General features: G+C 41.5%; 1 protein-coding gene across 1 annotated transcript; it reads right to left on the minus strand.

Moving 5' to 3' along the window:
• Positions 1 to 595: 595 nt before the first annotated feature.
• On the minus strand, positions 596 to 16,500 carry LOC122054745 (U4/U6 small nuclear ribonucleoprotein Prp31 homolog). The gene is made up of 2 exons (XM_042616183.1): positions 16,338 to 16,500; positions 596 to 948 (listed from the first exon to the last, which is right to left on the minus strand). Exons 1-2 carry the CDS (start codon positions 16,498 to 16,500, stop codon positions 596 to 598), a joined length of 516 nt encoding a protein of 171 aa, XP_042472117.1.
• Positions 16,501 to 20,332: the final 3,832 nt, after the last annotated feature.

Consider the following 20,332-nt stretch of genomic DNA (forward strand, 5'->3'; position numbering starts at 1 on the left):
ATTGAGCTTTGTAGCAACATATGGCACCAAAGCCAACATTAATGGAAACATGTACATGTTATAGATGAAGTTGGCATTTGGCAATAGACAACTGCAACAACTTACAAAGCCCTTAAAATTGTCAAACAATGTATTGATATTTTGCATGAGCACTGCAACATTATGTTAAAACTAAAAGAAATGAGATCCAACTAACATATCAAGCATTAAACCACAGACTGCATTCTAAGTTGCTTAATACAATATATATATATATATATATATATATATATATATATATATATATATATATATATATATATATTGTAAATAGCAATCATCAGAAAAGAATATCACTTGTCTACTCACCTAAAGAGCTCTCTTCTGGCACTCCAAATTGCATCCTATTTGCCAGCTTCATCATATCTGTCACTGCATATCTGTCAAATATACATGAAATTTTAGTATGTGTACCTTCCAATATTAGACATGTAAAGGGAGTATTTACTTTTCCAAGTACTTTTGTATGAAAATACAACCTTTCTTTCATTTTTCTCAACCGACGACCACCTCTCTTCTTTTTGGGCTCAGAATCTGGAACTGGAAGAGGTTTTGGTTACTTAGCAGGGGGTGGTTCCTGCCATTTTTCAATCTTTTTAAGGATTTCATCTCGCAAGTTTCTTCCAGCCTTTCCTGTTGGATCCCCTCTAGTAGAATCTACCCTTGCAGCTAGAGTTGATTTTGATGCCAATAGCCAGCAAGCATGAGTTCTAAGAGGAGGGGTGCTTTGGAAAATCTCAGCTTGCTCAAGATAACCTACACGGAATTGAGAGGTTGCAGTGGAAAATCCAGCAAGTGCCTTTTTCTTTGCCCCAAGAAGCTGAACATTACAAGCAGGCATTTTTGCTAATTCAGACAAACCACCAGCAATGCCCATAAGTTTAGCTGCAACTACACTTCCAATAATTGCTGAAAGTTTGGTGCAATATAGCCCATTCTACTCTCAACAAAATCAAGCACTTTCTTTTTTGCAAGGGCTCTATCACATGCGTCAATTGTTTTATTCAAATTCTCTTTGGAAAGAGGCTTCCCTCTTGTGTTTTCTTCAAATTCTAAGTAACAGATGACGTAAAAGGTTTTAATAACATGTACGAATTAAATTCTATTATTAGGTCTTCAAGCTACACAGGGATTAGACATTCTAAGGAATTAACTGAAGCAAAGATTCATAAAGCAACAAGTACCCTAATTGTTAGAAAAAGAGGGAGAAACCTTAGAGAACACAAATGGTGGCTTCGGCGCAGTGCTGAAAAGAGGTGAACTGTGGCCTTTGGAAAAGGGAATAACTACCGTGTGTAGAAAGCCCTTTTTTATCTCTTCTGTTCTTGTAGGAAAAGAGGAAAGAATTGTAGCCAACGCTCGCTGCCTCCAATTTCGCTGTGGAGAGGGAAGCGATAGAGGATACAGGTAGCAGCGGTGGTAAAGATGGGGCACGACGGCGGAGACGAGCCGTAGCCCTAAAGTCCGATTTCACTGCGGAGAGGGAAGCGGCAAAGGATACTGGTCGCAGTAGAGGCAGAGACGGGGCGTGACAGCGGCAGAGACGGGGCGTGACGGGGCGTGCAGAAAAGAGAACTTCGTCGTGCGAAAAAGAGGAGAACTGCAGCGGCGTGTGCGAAGAAGAGATCTGCAGCATTGTCAAAGAGAAGAAGGAAAGTCGTGCGGACATGAGAGGAGCAGGCGAAAAGAGGAGAAAGAGCGGTATGGGAAAGAAATGTGGTGAACAGAGGAGAAGGGGCGGCGTGAGAAAGAAATGCGGTGAAAAGATGAGAATGATAAGGTTTTAAGTATTGGTGGAAAAATTAAATTATTTTATTTTGGTTCATTAACACCGGGTTTTAAAAATTGTTGTTAAAATCGATGTCTATTAACGAAAAAAATGCGCTCATAGACATCGCCTAAAAAACCGAAGTCTATGAGCGAAAATCTGCGCTCATAGACACCGGTTTTTGAAAAAACCGGTGTAAAATACTCAAAAACATCGGTTTTTACTTTAAACCGTTGTTGTTCCACCGATGTCTATGAGGGTTTTTCTTGTAGTGAGGGCACCCTCATCCACGTCGAATCCGCAACGTAGATGAGATCCGACCAGGTCGTGCCTATCCACCTGAGGGTGCCTCCAATCCCATGGAGGGTGACATCGCGCTAGGTCCAGGGCCCCCTCAAGCTCCATGAGGGCGCCCTCACACCTTGCTGTGAGGTTGTCTCTGCATACAACTCGAGACGTCTCTAAGCTCCAAGGAGGGCACCTCGGATAATGTTCATCCGATGCAAAGTTGTCCAATTCGCATCCTGCAAGATACGTTAGTTCACCAAACCAACCCTACCCTGCAAAACAACGTTAGCATAATACAGACCTGTAAAATAAAATATTTGACAATCATCGGACTGTCCGATTTTGACTTCGGATTCCGACCGGAAACCCTAGGTCGAACCGACGCCTACTGTTCCCTCACCGGGGAACACGTCCTCACCTACTCTACTCAGGAAAGTATACATATTGCCAGACCAGTCCTCCAGATCGATTGGTCTTTTGCTCAGCGCCTGAGGCTCTAGGACTTTTTGTTGGACGTCCGCTCCACAACTCGCTGAGTCTTTCACCTGGTCCGCGACACCAGGACTTTCCACTTAGAATTCCCGACTCTAGGATATTTTGCCCGAAGCCCTCGACCTGCCAAGACTTTCCACCTAGGGTTACCACCCCTTAGGACCTAAGGTTACCGCCCCCTAGGGTTTTCCACCTACCTAACCGTAGTTAAGGCTTTTGTCTAAGTACACTTAGGACTTTCCTGCAATTTCATTCAAACACATCAGATAATAAGATAACTTAACTTTGAACCCTCTGACATAATCAAAACACAGGTTCGATCGTTGGATGCTTCTCGCACCAACAATCTCCTCCTTTTTTATTATGACAATATGGTTCAAAGTTAAGTAAAAATATAACAAACAATAAATAATTAAGAAATTTAAACATGAGCATCAATGTAAAGAAACTTATGATATGCTCCCTCCTTTATTTTGTTTAAATTCTTAATTTGCTTAACTTTTGCCTTAACTTTGGCTTTTTTCTCCCCCTTGACATAAATAAAAAAGAATAAGTAGAGATAAGTTTTTATTTTAAAAATTTTAAAAAAAAAAACATAGTTAAGTACTTAGCTTAAAAAAAGTAACATAGTTAAGTTTTTTACAAACTTAAAATATTTTCAAAAGTATTTTAACTTTATTTTTCAAAGAAAACTTAGCCAAAATTTTTGTTTTAAAAAAAAAATATTTTCAACATAGACTTAGCTAAATTTTAAAAATAAATGTGTTGTCATGTAAGTACTTAAAAATTTTCATAGAGAGATTAGCTAAGTATTTAGTTTAAAAAAAAATTGATAAACACTAAGTAAAAATAGTTTCTGTTTAAACATAATATTTTGTTTATTTTATATATATATATTTTAAAAAAAAAATAAATTAAGCTTCAATATAATCTTAATTCAACATTAAGCTTAAAAATAATTTTTGATGCAATATTAAGTTGAAAACTAATTTTTATTTCATTACTAGGTCAAAAACAATTTGTACTTTAACACTAAGTTAAAAAAATAATTTTTAATTTAACACTAAGCTAAAAAAAATAATTAAGCAAAAGAATAATTTCAATTAAAAATTGAAGGTTTGAAAATAAAAAAAAAAATTAAAACTAACTTGGCTTAATTTACAAATCCTTCTTTCACTCCGACTTGATTAATGCCAAAAAAAATTTTAAGGTCCTAGAGTTCAAGCATGTAAATTAAAAAAAAAAATAACGATTATTATATATTTTTCTAATTTTTTCTCTCACCCATTCTAAGTTATCAAGCATGTTCAGCTTATGAGTGAGCGTGAGATAGACTTAACTTTATTTTAATTTTATCAATATTTAAAAATATTGAAATTAAAATTTAAAATATAAGTTTGAATGCTCAATGAGTTTGATTTTTAAATATTTTAAATATGAGTAACATTTTTTTTAAAGACTTTGAAAATTAATTAAGTTTGAAAATGAAAATTTTACATATTATATATGATTTGAAAATTAATTATCATTTTAAAATAATTAAGATTTTAAAAACCATTAAAATTAATTATGATTAAGATTTTAAAAATTAAGTCACTTGAAGATAATTAACTTTTTGAAATTTATTATGATTTAAAAATAATTATAATTTAATTATGAGTAATTAACATTTTGAAATTGATTGTGATTTGAAATTATAATTTCGTAAATAATGATTTTAATTTAATTATGATAATTAACATTTCTAAATTAAGATTAAAGTTAATTAAGTTAACTTAATTAAATTAATTTGGTTATCTACTTTAAGCCTAAGTCCATCTCATCCTTTTTTAGGTTATCAATTAGGGAATCTTAATAGTTTTTGTGAGATGATTAATTTTATCTTTGATTTAGATTATCATCTAAGGATTAATTTACATTTGAGTTAGACTCAGGTTTTACAATCAGTAATTAAATATACATTTCTAGAATTGACTTCCAGGCTGTGGCGAGGCACTAGGTCTTCTTGGGTATGAGATCATCCACCACTTCTAGACAAAGCCTTTCAAAGAAATTGGATATTTAATTTTTTTTTTGAAACTCCTAGGTCTAAATAATCAAGTGTAAATTACGCCTAGGTCCTTAATCTAGCCTAATCTAAGTATGTATATTGTAAATAGTAAAACAAGCGTCAAAGAAATCTATCTATTGATAAAAATACTTTCTATTGACTCCCCCTGGATCATAGCATCGATATGGTCTATCATGATAGTGGATTTTATCCTTGGAGACCCAATATAGTTCAAGTCTGACTTGATTAACCAAGTTCAACTTGGGGACTCATGCTTGGACTATGTTTTTATTTGATCTATTTATAATTGACAAATACGATTTGAATTTATGTTTACGCTTAAATCCAAGTCCGGATCTATTGTAAATGAATCTTTGTTTTCTAAGAATCAGATTAAGATTCTTGGAACCCAACGTGAACCGTTCCAACATGTCTGTAAGTTCTTTAACTTGAGTTTTCAAATTAGAATTTTCTTCCTCAAGTTGTTGGACTTGAGTTGAACTTCCAGTTTGAACTGGCTCAGTTAAAGGACTCGAGTTAGCCGCTTCCTTAATGGTTGTTACCTCCTTTCGGAGTGACTTGACTCAGACGTAAGATTTGGCCAATTTCTTTAATAAATAAGAAATCAAATTTTGTAAATCATCTACTTGAGTACCAGCGAATAGAGAACTTACAGTGGGGTTATGCCCTTCGGAAACGGATACGGATCTGTGGCTTCATTCAGACTTGGTTTCTGATTCGCTCTCGATTTCTGAATTGGACTCGGTTTTGTTGGTGCAATATCCCTTAGGTCAAGGTTGACTGGTTTGACCAAGCTTGAGTCTTGGTCATAGTTTCGATGTTTGACAATACATGTAGACACATGGACAATGCAGGTGCAGTTGTTCATATGGGGAGATTCTGATCAGGGACTGATCAGTGTGAATGAAGAAGAGTCAAGTAGGTATACCTGATTGGAAGGAAACCCTGGTGAGTGAAGCCAGGTGAAAGTCCTAGTGAGTGAAGCTAGGCAGATTGGAAATCTTGGTGAGTGAAGCCAGGTGAAAGTCCTAGTGAGTGAAGCTAGGCAGATTGGAAATCCTGGTGAGTGAAGCCAGGTGAAAGTCCTAGTGAGTGAAGCTAGGCAGATTGAAAACCCTAGTGAGTGAAGCTAGGCAGATTGAAAACCCTAGTGAAAGTCCAAGTAGGTCAAGAGAGTGACCGGATACTTGGCATGAAAGAAAAGTCCAAATGGGTCAAAGGGATTGACCGGACACTTGGTGAGGGAGTCCTAGCAGGTCAAGGGAGTGACTAGATGCTAGGCATGACGAACCAACAGGTTAAGGTTGACCGGATGTTGGTTTGGGAGGTTTGGGACTTGGTTTTGGGCAAAAACCAAGTGCTGGATCGATCAGTAGATTGATCCAGGCTCTGGATCGATCAGTGGATCGATCCAGACCTTTCCCAGCGAACAGAAAGCCTCTGGATCGATCAGTGGATCGATCCAGAGGTCTAAATCGATCAGTGGATCGATTGGGACGCTGCTGCTTCGCGCGATAAGAGCTGGATCGATCCGTGGATCGATCCAGGCATTTTTCCAGAGCACAGAGGCGCTCTGGATTGATCCGTGGATCGATCCAAAGCCTCCCCGATCGATTGGGAATAATCGAATCGATCGGGATCCGACCGTTGCGTCGTATTTGAGCCGCAGGCGAGCGTTGTCTTCGGCACTTCTTCACCGATTCATTTCAGATCTTCACCAGCTCCTCCACAGTTCTTCTCAAGCTCGAGATCGCCAGTTCTTGAAGGTTCTTGGAGGCTCTTCCAAGTCAAGAGGCGGATCAAAGCAAGAAGAAGAAACTAGGGTTAGGGTTTGTGCACTCATTGTAAGCTTGTAAGCTTGTATTTCTTTACTACCCTTTCTTCTCTTGTATTGAGTCTTGTAGGGCTTCTCCGCCTTTGGTAGTTACCATAAAGGAGAGTTTTATTAGTGGAGGGTGTGTGTGTTGGTGTGGATCCTTGGACTAGTCACCTCTTGTGAGGTGGATACCAAGTAAACCAACCGTGTTAGCGTTGTGTGATTTGTTTCTGTATTTTCCGTTGCACATCTTCGAAGAAACAAGCAACGCCGAACACCGGCACGCGACGAGCTATTCACCCCCCCCCCCCCCCCTCTAGCTACTTTTGGTCCTAACAAGTGGTATCAGAGCAAGGTTGCTCTTCACCGGAATCACTGCCGGAAGGGGCAAACATAACAAGCAAAGCTAGAGGGTGAAGAAGTTGGAGCAAATTCATCACAGTCAAAGAATTCAAGAAGCTCAACTTCAAGATGCAATTCCAAGATGGACTTGGATTTGATACAAGGGTGGCTCCACCATACACATCCACAAGCTTCGATTCTTGGAGATCAAGAATTGAAAATTTCTTGATGATGGAGATAGAGCAATGGTTTGCTCTAATGGAAGGTTCTAAGGCTCCAAGGAATTCAAAAGGCAAAGTTCTCGAAAGGAGCAAATGGAGCCAAGAACAAATCCAAAGATGTGAGGCCAATGACAAAGTGACCAAGCTTTTGGTCAATCTATTGCCGAGCAACATCTTGGAGAAAATTGGAGAATTTGAAGATGCAAAGGACTTATGGAGCAAATTGGCCAAGCTTCATGAAGAGATCCCCTCCACTATACAAGAGCAAGAAGTATCCAGAGAGGGTGACTCTTTGGAGCAAGACCAAGAGGAGGACTCCGAGGTTGAGAGATGCTCAACCTCCGAAGAAGAAGTCCAAGAAGAAGCTTCATCCTCAAGGGAATGCATCGAAGGGAACAAGGAGGGAGCATACTCCTTGTTTCATATTCAAGATGATGAAGCCTCCACCTCTAGGATTGAGGGGGAGCGATCCTTGGTGACTCTGGATCAAGAAGAAGGAGAAGCCTCTACATCCGGGTCAAGAGACGAAGAGGAGGAAGAAGATTCTACCTCCACAAGTCAAGAAAAATCAAATGGAGAGGAATCAAGGTCCGATCAAGAGGAAGCTTCCACCTCCGGATCCAAAGGAAAAGATGCCACCCCTACAAGCAAAGGTATAAATATTTCAATTAATAATAAAAATCATATTATATGCTTTGAATGTAGGGAACATGGGCACTACAAAAGCAAGTGCCCTAAATTGGCCAAGAAGAAGGGTCAAGTGACACCTAAGGGCAAGGAGAAGCCAAAGGAGACCATTCCCGGAACAAAGAAGAGCAAGGAGCACATTGTGTGCTTCTCTTGCAATAAATAGGGGCATTACCGGAGTCAATGCCCTAAGGGGAAGAAGATGGTCAAGGCTCAAGGAGGAAGCTCAAGTCAAGGGGGAGCCTCTAAGGTAAAAAGGAAGGTAACTTTTATTGAGCCTACCCCTTTACATTATGGTAAAAAGCATGCTAGTTCTAACTTATATCATTTTAATGCTATTTACCATAAGAATAGAGAGCATGGTAAAATTAAGGAAAATAATGTAGCTTACCATGCTAAAACTACCACACCTAGGATTAGGAAGGTAGATAAAAATCTAGGCAATCACACTAAGGACCTTAGCTACAAGCCTAGAAATAAAAATGCTCATAAATTTAATGGAAAACCAAAAACTAAGGACTTAGTGATAGAAAATCAAGTCTTGAGGTCAAGGCTTGATAAAATGGAAAAGACCCTAAAAAGGATGGAAAATATCCTAAAAGGGCAAAATGAGCATAGCCTAGGTCTAGGAGCACAAAGGTCATCTAATGGCCATAGGGGTTTGGGATACAAACCAAAGGCTAAGAAGGATGTAATCTCTTACCATAGGGTTCCATATAGTTATGGAACCAACCCTAGGTCTAGTGGTCAAGCCAAAAATACAAGGGAAGTTATCCCTAAAAGTATTTTTACAACAAATGTGACTAAGACTTCTAAGAAGTCTAAGAAAGTCACAAAGAAGGTTACAAGGGAAGCAATCCCTAGAGTTGACCTAGAAAAAGTGACCAAGACTTCTAAGAAGCCAAACAAGGTCACTAGAAAGGTATCTAGGGAAGTTATCCTTAGTGAATACCTAGAGCATCCAAGGAGCACCAATAGGTTTTGGGTTCCTAGGAGCATTTTCTCTATCCCATAGATGGGTTAGAGAGTGTCAACTCTGAGAAGAAGGGTAGTTAACCCATCTTTGAAGAAATTGACACTCAAGGAGCATTTTCAAGGTTTTTGTTAACCTTTGAAAATGAAATGGATTTATTGTTACTCTTGGAAAGAGTAAAATGTGCTATAAAGGAAGAAATTTGAGATGACTTTAAATGGCACAAGAAATCAAGTGTTAAGAAATACCAAATTGGGACTTTGGTATTGTCTTAGGAATTTAAGGCAAATCTAAGCCTTAATTTAAAGTGATTACTCTTATGGGAAAATGAAATATGCCAACATTTGAGGAATGTTTTAAATTTTTAATTGACATAATTAATTCAAGAGATTAAAGAAATGTCAAGTTGGGTTTTGGTATTTTCTTAAGGAAATTGGGCAATCTAGGGTTTATGCTTTAGGATTAGCTAAGGGTTAATGATACTTAGATAGATAATCTAGATATATTTTAATTATGCTAAATCTTGCCATGTTTGGTTGCCCATTATATGCCATGACATCATGTTTTATTTGTGCATTCATGACTTATTATGAAAAAAAAAATTTATTCAAAAATACCATGTCATGACATACATACATCATGTAGTTATAGGAAATTTTCTTCTGAAAATTATTTCTTTTTGATGTATGCCATAACATTATCATGCATTATGTTATTTCCTTAAAATTAAGGACAAATGGCAGTTATCATCAAGTGGTATACCAAATGACATCCTAGGTGGATTGTCAATGTCCACAAGATGCCTAGATAGATATGCATGATCCCTAGAATAGGGCAAAACCAAAATCTCACATCTCACAAAGACCTATAAGATGACTTGTATGTGTTTTAGTGCACATTAGATACAAGTGAGATGTTAGGATGATGAACAAAACTCAATATGTTGATTTAGTGCATTCTTTTGAGTTTTAAATTCATCAAAACACATAGTTATGTGTTTTCCCATCATTGGGAAAGCTAATGTACAAGTCATGTGCATTAAGCCCAAGGAACATGGTGGGATATTGGTTTTGAAAATATTTTTAAAAAAAGTTTTTGGAAAACCTTGGTGAAGGCTATCTTTTGATAGTAATCATCATTGAATAGTTAGACACAAACTTGAAGAAAACACTAAAGTTTTTGCAAGTTTTCAAGTTTATGTCAATATTTGAAAATATGAAGTATTTTCTTAGAAAACTATTTTTCCATGATAAAGTATACCCTAAATAATGTCTACACAAATTTTTACGATTTTTGGAATTTTGTAGAATTTTCTAGGGGTTTCTGAAATTGGCTGAAATGGAATTTCAGCAATTTCAGGCCTCCAATCGATCAGTGGATCGATTAGAGTGCCTCAATCGATCAGCCGATCGATTGAGAAGGCATTTCTCGCGAGCAGAAGCTCGCTGGATCGATCAACCGATCGATCCAAGAAGACTGAATCGATCAGTGGATCGATTCAGCAGGGTTCAATCGATTGGAACCCAACTCCAATCGATTGAAGATGCTGATTTTGGCTGGGAAAGCTTATTTTCAGCATTTTGAACCTACTTTAGTCTAGGTAACCATTCCTAACCCCTCAAAATACATTTGTATACATAAAAAGGGTGTTTTCGTGTGGAAAACAAGGATGGATTGGTTAAGAAAGGCTAAGTTGAAGTTTAGGTTGAGGTTTGTTTCAAATTTTGAATATTTGAACCTCAAAACTTCTAAAATTGGGTTTCCTAAAGTTCTAGGGATTCCAAGTCATTGTTGGTGCAATGACAGAAGTTACCACCATGTCTTTAGGGGGAGAGACTCTTTAAAGGCATGAAAATTATTTTTCATGAACCTTGGAAGGTGGTTAACCTTCCGTTAAGTGGATAATACTCAAGGATGGGCATTTGCCTACATTGAGGAAGAATGTAGGGTTAAGGATAAATGAAGGGTATGAGACCTTCATTTGGGTCATTAGACCATGTTAATGCTCCAGAGCGAGCATTATTTGAAAATGAAGGGAATGGGTCCTTCATTATCGTGTTGGTCACAACGAGTGAAGTTGTGGACAACGATGAGCAACTCTTCAGGGGGAGATTTTTCAACAATGGGGCATTTGTTGAAGAGTGCCCAAAAATTGAGGCACGAGTTGATGTGTGCTCAAAGATGGGTTGATGTGTGCCAATAGGGGGAGAATGTGTGGTTTAAGTTAGGCCTTCATTACCTATGGGGGAGGTCATAGGGGGAGAGTGAAGGGAACCAACATTCATACTTTGGCATGAATGGAGTTAAGGCTATGGGATTAGCTTAACTCAGAATGGTCCAAACTTAAAGGTATTGTCAAACATCAAAAAGGGGGAGATTGTTGGTGCAATATCCCTTAGGTCAAGGTTGACTGGTTTGACCAAGCTTGAGTCTTGGTCATAGTTTCGATGTTTGACAATACATGTAGACACATAGACAATGTAGGTGCAGTTGTTCATATGGGAGATTCTGATCAGGGACTGATCAGTGTGAATGAAGAAGAGTCAAGTAGGTATACCTGACTCGAAGGAAACCCTGGTGAGTGAAGCCAGGTGAAAGTCCTAGTGAGTGAAGCTAGGCAGATTGGAAATCCTGGTGAGTGAAGCTAGGTGAAAGTCCTAGTGAGTGAAGCTAGGCAAATTGAAAACCCTGGTGAGTGAAGCCAGGTGAAAGTCCTAGTGAGTGAAGCTAGGCAGATTGAAAACCCTAGTGAGTGAAGCTAGGTGAAAGTCCAAGTAGGTCAAGAGAGTGACCGGATACTTGGCATGAAAGAAAAGTCCAAGTGGGTCAAAGGGATTGACCGGACACTTGGTGAGGGAGTCCTAGCAGGTCAAGGGAGTGACTAGATGCTAGGCATGACGAACCAACAGGTTAAGGTTGACCGGATGTTGGTTTGGGACTTAGTTTTGGGCAAAAACCAAGTGCTGGATCGATCAGTGGATTGATCCAGGCTCTGGATCGATCAGTGGATCGATCCAGACCTTTCCCAGCGAACAGAAAGCCTCTGGATCGATCAGTGGATCGATTCAGAGGTCTAAATCGATCAGTGGATCGATTGGGACGCTGCTGCTTCGCGCGATAAGCGCTGGATCGATCCGTGGATCGATCCAGGCATTTTTCCAGAGCACAGAGGCGCTCTGGATCGATCCGTGGATCGATCCAAAGCCTCCCTGATCGATTGGGAATAATCGAATCGATTGGGATCCGACCGTTGCGTCGTATTTGAGCCGCAGGCGAGCGTTGTCTTCGGCACTTCTTCACCGATTCATTTCAGATCTTCACCAGCTCCTCCACAGTTCTTCTCAAGCTCGAGATCGCCAGTTCTTGAAGGTTCTTGGAGGCTCTTCCAAGTCAAGAGGTGGATCAAAGCAAGAAGAAGAAACTAGGGTTAGGGTTTGTGCACTCATTGTAAGCTTGTAAGCTTGTATTTCTTTACTACCCTTTCTTCTTCTTGTATTGAGTCTTGTAGGGCTTCTCCGCCTTTGGTAGTTACCATAAAGGAGAGTTTTATTAGTGGAGGGTGTGTGTGTTGGTGTGGATCCTTGGACTAGTCACCTCTTGTGAGGTGGATACCAAGTAAACCAACCGTGTTAGCGTTGTGTGATTTGTTTCTGTATTTTCCGTTGCACATCTTCGAAGAAACAAGCAACGCCGAACACCGGGCACGCGACGAGCTATTCACCCCCCCCCCCCTCTAGCTACTTTTGGTCCTAACAGGTTTTGGCAACATGTGCTTGTACTGGTAGAGCGAGGAAACTTGCTTGTTCTTCTTCGTCAGATTTGGAGTCGTCTAATAATGCCTTCAACACCTTCCTTCTTCGTTGCCTTTGGTTTGGACAATCCAACTTATAGTGCCCCTTTCCCTTGCTTGTACCTGCAATCAACGCAATACCCTTCTCGGTTGGACATGCATTAGTCTATTCATGAAATTCAAATTCCGGAAAAAAATTCGTCTAAGTTAATTAATGAAATATCATTGAACACTTTGTAAGCATCAACCATAGATGCCCACAAAGTGTTTCGTAGAAAAGCGTTTAGTGCGTACCTTATTACGTCTCGGTTTTCTATCTTCTGACCGATTGTGTGAAGATCGTTCAACAGGTCTTGAATCCGTGCATGAAGTTGGCTCATCGTCTCACCTTCCTGCATTTTTATGTTATATAACTTGTTTAAAATTAGGTCGCGCTTGCTTACCTTAGTGTCGGAGGTACCCTCGTGTAGCTCGATCAGTTTTTCCCATAGCTCTTTTGCACTTGAAAAGGGACCGACTCGGTTCAGTTCTTCTTTTGTCTGCCCACTGCTAAGGTTGCTTTGGCGTCGACTTCAATTTCCTTCATTAAGCTAGTGTCCTAGTTGATGTATGAGACTGGTTTTCTAGCACCGTCACGTGGAAGCTCGAGACCGGTTTGGATAATTATCCACATCTTGACTTGAGTCTTGATGTGGTATTCCATCTGGCTCTTCTAGTAGCCAAAGTCCTCGTCGGAGAAAAGAGCCAGGCGGGTTGTGCTGTAGCCTTCTTAGTGGGTCATTTAAAAAAAAACCTTGCACAAAAAAAAACAAAAAGAAAGAAATGTCCTAAGACTTTGTCTTAGATTAGTAGTGCGAGAGAAAAATAAAAATAGCAATTTACTAATTTCAAAAAAAAATATTAATAAAATATTAATAAAATATTAAAAAAATTATTACAAATTTTTGAAAATGTTATATTTCGTTAATACCGATCAACGGTGAAAAGATGAAAATGAATTTTTTAAAAATAGTTTTGGAGGAAAAATAATATCTAATTTTATTTTTCAAAAAGGAATCCCCTGCTCGATTAATAGTTTCACCAATTCAGAGCGGTCTTACTCTGATACCAATTGTTGGATCGAAAGAGCTAGAGGGGGGGTGAATAGCGCTCGTGGCTTTCACTTTCGTTTCGGAAGATTAAGAGTAAAGAGCAGCGGAAATGAAACAAACAAAGCAAGCACCAAGTTTTTTACTTGGTTCGAAGCCTGGGGTGACTCTTACTCCACGGCCCACGCTTGTTGAGCGCTTATTTTGGGCAATCACTATAAGCTCGGAAATTTACAAGTTTGAAATACAAGTAAAGTAGTAATGAAATTATACCGACAACAAAAATAATAAGTTTGAAGCTCTAGGTCGTCGGAGTGTTGCTACAGCTTTTCTGGATCGTCTTTTGAGCTGCACGGAGAAGTAAGATTGCAATTTCATTGATCTACAAAGCTGCTGCTGCAGACTACCTTATAAGGTTTATGGAGGGTGCCTCCAACACCATGGAGGGTGCCCTCATTCACGCCGAATCCGCAGCGTAGATGAGATTCGACCAAGTCGTGTCTATCCACCTGAGGGCGCCTCCAATCCCATGGAGGGCACCATCGCGCCAGGTCCAGGGCCCCCTTAAGCTCCATGAGGGCGCCCTCGTGCCTTGCTGCGAGGTTGTCTCTGCATACGATCCAAGACGCCTCCAAGTTTCAAGGAGGGTGCCTTGGGTACTGTTCATCTGAGGCAAAGTTGTCCAATTCACATCTTGCAAGATACGTTAGTCCACCAAACCAACCATACCATGCAAAACAACGTTAGCATAATACGGACATGTAAAATAAAATATTTAACAGTTATCAGACTGTCTGGTTCTGACTTCGAATTCTCGACTGGAAACCCTAGGTCGAACCGACGCCTACTGTTCCCTCACCAGGGAACACATCCTCACCTACTCAACTCAGGAGAGTATACCTTTTGCTAGACCGGTCTTCCAAACCAACTGGTCTTTTTCTCAGCGCCCGAGGCTCCAGGACTTTTTGCTGGACGTTCGCTCCACGACTCGCCCAGTCTTTCACTTGGTCCGTGATACCAGGACTTTCCACCTAGAGTCCTCAACTCTATGACTTTTTGCCAGAAGCCCTTGACCCGCCAAGACTATCCACCTAGGGTTACCACCCCTAGGACCTAGAGTTACCGCCCCTAGGGGTTTCCACCTGCCTAACCACAGTTAGGGTTTTTGCCTAAATACACTTAGGACTTTCCTGCAATCTCATTCAAACATATCAGATAACAAGACAACTTAACTTTGAACCCTTTGACATAATCAAAACACAGGTTTGATCGTCGGATGCTTCCCGCACCAACACAAACGAGATATCTCTTGACTCCATCTTCTCCGCTACTGTTCGCCGGACCTAGAGCCTTGGAAGACAAGTGTTGCTGTACTTTCCAACTGGTCTAGAGGCATCTACAAGCTACAAGAGATAAAGCAAGAAGGTTTTCATTTCTTTTATCATGCATTTACTTCTTGTTTTGAGTTGTATGCTTGTAAGAGTCTTGTATGAGGTTTCCCCACCTTCGGTTGTTCCGAGAAGAAGTTTGTGTTCATAGTGGAGAGTGCACACTGTGTGGATCCTTGGATTAGTCATCTCTATTTGAGGTGGATACCAAATAAATCCTTGTGTTAGCATTGGGAGTTTGCTTTGAGTCTTTTCCGTTGAAAATAATCATCATCGAAGTGCGAGAAGTTATTCACCCCCTCCCCCCTCTAACTCTAAAGTGTCCCAACGGGGTGTAGGGAAGAATTATGTGTACCAAGCCCCTATGCAAGGTGCGAGTGTTGTCTAAGAGCATTGCACTATAGATTGTAGGTACCTCATGGTGTGTTTTTGATGTGATCAACGAAGTTAGAGTTAGACCTTGCAGATCTAATGTCTTGTGCCTAGGTGTACAGAGACTTAGGAATACAAGAAGTCTAGCAAAAGATATAACGAACAAAAAAGATAGCACAGGAAAGAAGTTTACGGGCTCGGTGCCTTCGAGAGACGATGAGTTACAGAAGAGTGCACCGACATAGCGAAAAGAACGTGGTCCGAGAGATGAAAAGATAGGAGAAAGTCTGCTCGAGAAAGAAGACCAGAGTTGAATTCGGATGAACTTAACTCTACACGACCCAACCATCACCCACACGAGTAGATGTTGAAGAATGGTCAACACAGAGGTTGACCACTCCAAGCTCTCGGAACAATTCCAAGCGCCCGAACTGAGTGCCCATGTCACCAGGAGTTGTTGTCGAGACAGTGCCCACGTCAGCATAATCCAGACGCTTGGATCACTTTTAGGCGCACGAGATACCCAAAGTTATCCAAAGTCGTCAAGCATACCGTTGCCAAGTGGATCGACATTGATCGGATCCAACACCTGGAACGATTCCAGGCGTCCGAAAGAATTCCAGATGCCCGAAACGATTCCAGGCGTCCGAACTGAGTGGTCACACTACAAGAAAAACTCTCATAGACATCGGTGGAACAACAACGGTTTTAAGCAAAAATCGATGTCTTTGAGTATTTTACACCGGTTTTTCAAAAACCTGTGTCTATGAGCGTAGATTTTCGCTCAAAGACTTCGGTTTTTTAGGCGATGTCTATGAGCGCATTTTTTTCGTTAATAGACATCGATTTTAACAGCGGTTTTTAAAACCCGATTTTAATGAACCAAAATAAAATAATTTAATTTTTCCACCAATACTTAAAACCTTATCCTTCTCATCTTTTCACCGCATTTCTTTCTCACGCCGCCCCTTCTCCTCTGTTCACCACATTTCTTTCCCATACCGCTCTTTCTCCTCTTTTCGCCTGCTCCTCTCATGTCCGCACGACTTTCCTTCTTCTCTTTGACAATGCTGCAGTTCTCCTCTTCGCACACGCCGCTGCAGTTCTCCTCTTTTTCGCACGACGAAGTTCTCTTTTCTGCACGCCCCGTCTCTGCCACCGCCATGCCCTGTCTCTGCCGCTGTCACGCCCCGTCTCTGCCTCCACTGCGACCAGTATCCTTTCCCGCTTCCCTCTCCGCAGTGAAATCGGACTTTAGGGCTACGGCTCGTCTCCGCCGTCGTGCCCCATCTTTACCACCGTTGCTACTTGTATCCTCTGTCGCTTCCCTCTCCACAGCGAAATTGGAGGCGGCGAGCGTTGGCTACAATTCTTTCCTCTTTTCCTACAAGAACAGAAGAGATAAAAAAGGGCTTTCTACACACGGCAGTTATTCCCTTTTCCAAAGGCCACAGTTCACCTCTTTTCAGCACCGCGCCGAAGCCACCATTTGTGTTCTCTAAGGTTTCTCCCTCTTTTTCTAACAATTAGGGTACTTGTTGCTTTATGAATCTTTGCTTCAGTTAATTTCTTAGAATGCCTAATCCCTGTGTAGCTTGAAGACCTAATTGTTGGTGCAACCTTAGGTCAAGGTTGACCTGGTTGACCCGACTCGAGTTGACGTGACTCGAGTTGTATTTTGATGTTTGACTTGGGAAGATTGTCGGTGCAACCTTAGGTCAAGGTTGACCTAGTTGTGTTGCATGTTGATGTTTGACACTCGTGAGAGAGTTCTATTCTTGATGTGGGACAAGAATAGATGTTTGGGAGATTATTGGTGCAACCGTAGGTCAAGGTTGACCTGGTTGACCTGATTCGGGAAAAGTCCAAGTATGGAGACTTGGCACGGAAAAGTCCAAGCAGGGAGCTTGGCGCGGGAAAAGTCCAAGTAGGGACTTGGCACGAGGAAAAGTCCAAGTATGGAGACTTGGCATGGGAAGTCGGGGAGGGCACGAAAGTCGCAGAGTGAAGCGGGCACTGGTCAGAAAATCCGGTGAGTGAAGCCGGTGAAAATCCTAGTGAGTGAAGCTAGGTGAATGAGAAAGTCCTAAGTGGGATGTTAGGCGGTGTGGAAAGTCTGGTGAGTGAAGCCAGGCGGTGTGAAAGTCCAGGTGAGTGAAGCCGGGCGGTGGAAAGTCCTAGCGGGATGTTAGGCAATGTGGAAATCTGGTGAGTGAAGCGGTGAAAGTCCGTGAGTGAAGCCGCAAGGAAAATCCAGATGGATCGGGATGATCGGACTTGGTGTTGGAAAGTCCAAGTAGGTCGAAGGATTGACCGGACACTTGGCGAGGAGTTCTAGCAGGTCAAGGGAGTGACCGGATGTTAGGGATGAAGTACCAATAGGTCAAGGTTGACGGATATTGGTTTGGAAGTCTTAGGACTTGGTTTGGGCCAAACCCAAGCTCTGGATCGGTCACCAAACCGATCCGGTGATACTGTTTGCTCGATCGGTGCGGTGACCGATCGATACAACAGCTCTGTTGAGTTCTTGATCGATCGGTCCGTGACCGTCGCCAGCAACAGAGGCAAAGAGAGGCGGTGATCGGTCCACGATCGACAGATACGTCTCGATCGGTGCGGGGACCGATCGAGACGATGTCGCTGAGGTTGGGATCGGTCCGTGGACCGATCCAGCTGAGTCCTCCGGTCTCACGACCGATCAGGGGCGCAGCTTTACTGAAGAAAGCTGATCGGTCCGGGACCGATCAGAATAGGTCCTGATCGGTCCCCTGACCGATCCAGGCACTAGCCGTTGCGTCGCAACGGCTAGATTTCTTCTGTGTTTTCTTCGCTTTCTTCGCAGGTTATAAAAGGAGGGCTACGGCTGCGAGCCAAATGTTTTTTGCTCTTCTTCTGCTGAATCTTTTCTGCTTCCTGCTGAGCTTTGGTTGAGCTCTCATTGTGCTGAGTTCTGTTGAACTCGTCGAAGCTCTGCGTGAGTTTCCTGCTGGTGTTCTAGCTGCTGGATCCGAGAAGCTGCTGCTTCATCAAGGTTCCAGTCGACAACAAGAGGCAAGCAAGTGTATTACAATTTCTATTGTTCTTGTTTGTTTTCTCCATTGTTGTACTCCTTTGTTTGCTGTTGCAAAAGAGTGTGGCGAGGTTTCTCCACCCATAAGGAGTTTATATTAGCCGGTTCTCCGGGGACTCATCCACCGACGGATTGACCGGACTCGTCCACCTTACGGACACGCCGAGGAGTAGGAGCCCTAATCTCCGAACCTCGTTACATCCATCGAGTTTGAGGTTTGATTTCTTTCTTTGTCGCTTCTATTGTTTTATTTCCGCTGCGCTAACTCGACATTGTAGAAAGAATCGAACGAATTGGGGTCGGCTATTCACACCCCCCTCTCTAGCCGTACGAAAGGATCCTAACAAGTGGTATCAGAGCAAGGTTGCTCTTCGTCGGATCAACACCCGTGGGAGCAAAGCTAGAGATGGATCAATTCGGAGAAGACATCACGATTCCACCCTTCTACAACGACAACTTCACATATTGGAAGGTAAGGATGATGTATTTTCTTAGGACTAATATGTTGAACTGGTTTTGTGTACAAGAAGGTTTTACTCCTCCAATGGATAAAGAAGGAGAGCCTCTAGAGAAGAACAAGTGGACAAAGGAACAAGTCCATCAATCAACGATCAACAATGAGGTAACTAAAACAATTGAATTTTCATTACCTACTAATATTTTGCGTAAGATAGGTGAATACAACAATGCCAAGGAGTTGTGGGATAACTTGGCCAAGTACCATGAGGAGAGTTCCACTTCAAGCCATGAAGAGGAGCCTAGTGAGCCAAGTAGCTCACATCATGGAGGGAGCGAATTGGGAGTTGAGGGCTACTCAACATCCAAGGAAGAAGAGGAGGAGAGTTCCTCTTGCTCAAGTTCGGAGCAAGAAGAAGAAGTTTCCACCTCCGGAAGGGTTGAAGAAGAAAGCTCATCTCCATCCACAACCCTAGGTAACTCAAACACTGTGATTTCAAGCAAATTACACATAATGTGTTTTGAGTGTAGGAAACATGGACATTACAAGAGTAAGTGTCCAAAGAGGGTAAGAAAGACTCCACCGGCGCCAAAGGTCAAGGAAGCCGGAGTCCCGAAACGCAAGGGCAAGGAGCACATCGTGTGCTTCCAATGCAAGCAAAGGGGACACTATAGGAGCCATTGTCCGAGGGGGAGGCAACCTCACAAGGGCAAGAGACCGGGCACATCGATAGGGGGAGCTAAGGCAAACCCTAAGGTAACCTCTAAGGTTCATTTTTGCAACTCTAATAAAATGCATGCTAGGAATTTTATTGCACTTGTCGATAATAACAAGCATGATAACCTTAGGAATCAATACATGTGCTTAGGTGCAAAACATGTGAGCCTAGATAAGGATAACACTAGGAAAGCCAACCCTAGAATTACCTCATCTAAGGTTAAGGAGAACCTAGGTAGGAATCCCAAATCAACTAGACACATGCCTAGGAATGCCTCAAAGAAAAATGACAAATCAAAAATTGAGGTATTAGAGAAGGAGAATCAAGTCTTGAGGTCAAGACTTGATACTTTGGAAAAGGCTCTTAAAAACATGGAGAAGTCATCTCTAGGGTTTAAGAGTCAAAAACCCAAGTCCAAGGACAAGAAAGGTTTGAGTCACAAACCTAAGTCCCAAATGGTCAAGCCCACTTACCACAATGTTCCATTTGATTATGGAACAAAACCTAGGGCTAGGAAGACCATTACCAAGGTCACAAGGGGAGTCACCCTATAGTTGACCTTGATGAGACCCAAATGACCAAGGCTTTAAAGCCTAAGAGGGTCATTAGGGGGGTTGCTAGGAAGTTATCCTAGTGAATATTTAGTGAACCCAATGAGCTCAAATAGGTATTGGGTTCCTAGGAGCATCTTCTCTACCCCATAAATGGGTTAGAGAGTGTCAACTCCAATAAGAAGGGTAGTTAACCCAACT

The sequence above is a fragment of the Zingiber officinale genome, chromosome 3B (assembly GCF_018446385.1).
Source record: "Zingiber officinale cultivar Zhangliang chromosome 3B, Zo_v1.1, whole genome shotgun sequence".
NCBI classification, from domain to species: Eukaryota; Viridiplantae; Streptophyta; class Magnoliopsida; order Zingiberales; family Zingiberaceae; genus Zingiber; species Zingiber officinale.

Coding starts and splice junctions, on each gene's coding strand:
- LOC122054745 (XM_042616183.1), bottom strand. CDS start 16,500: ATGGCGGTGGCAGAGACGGGGCGTGCAGAAAAGAGAACTTCGTCGTGC. Junction 949..16,337: donor CGAAAAGAGGAGAAAGAGCG/GTATGGGAAAGA, acceptor CCAAACTTTCAG/CAATTATTGGAAGTGTAGTT.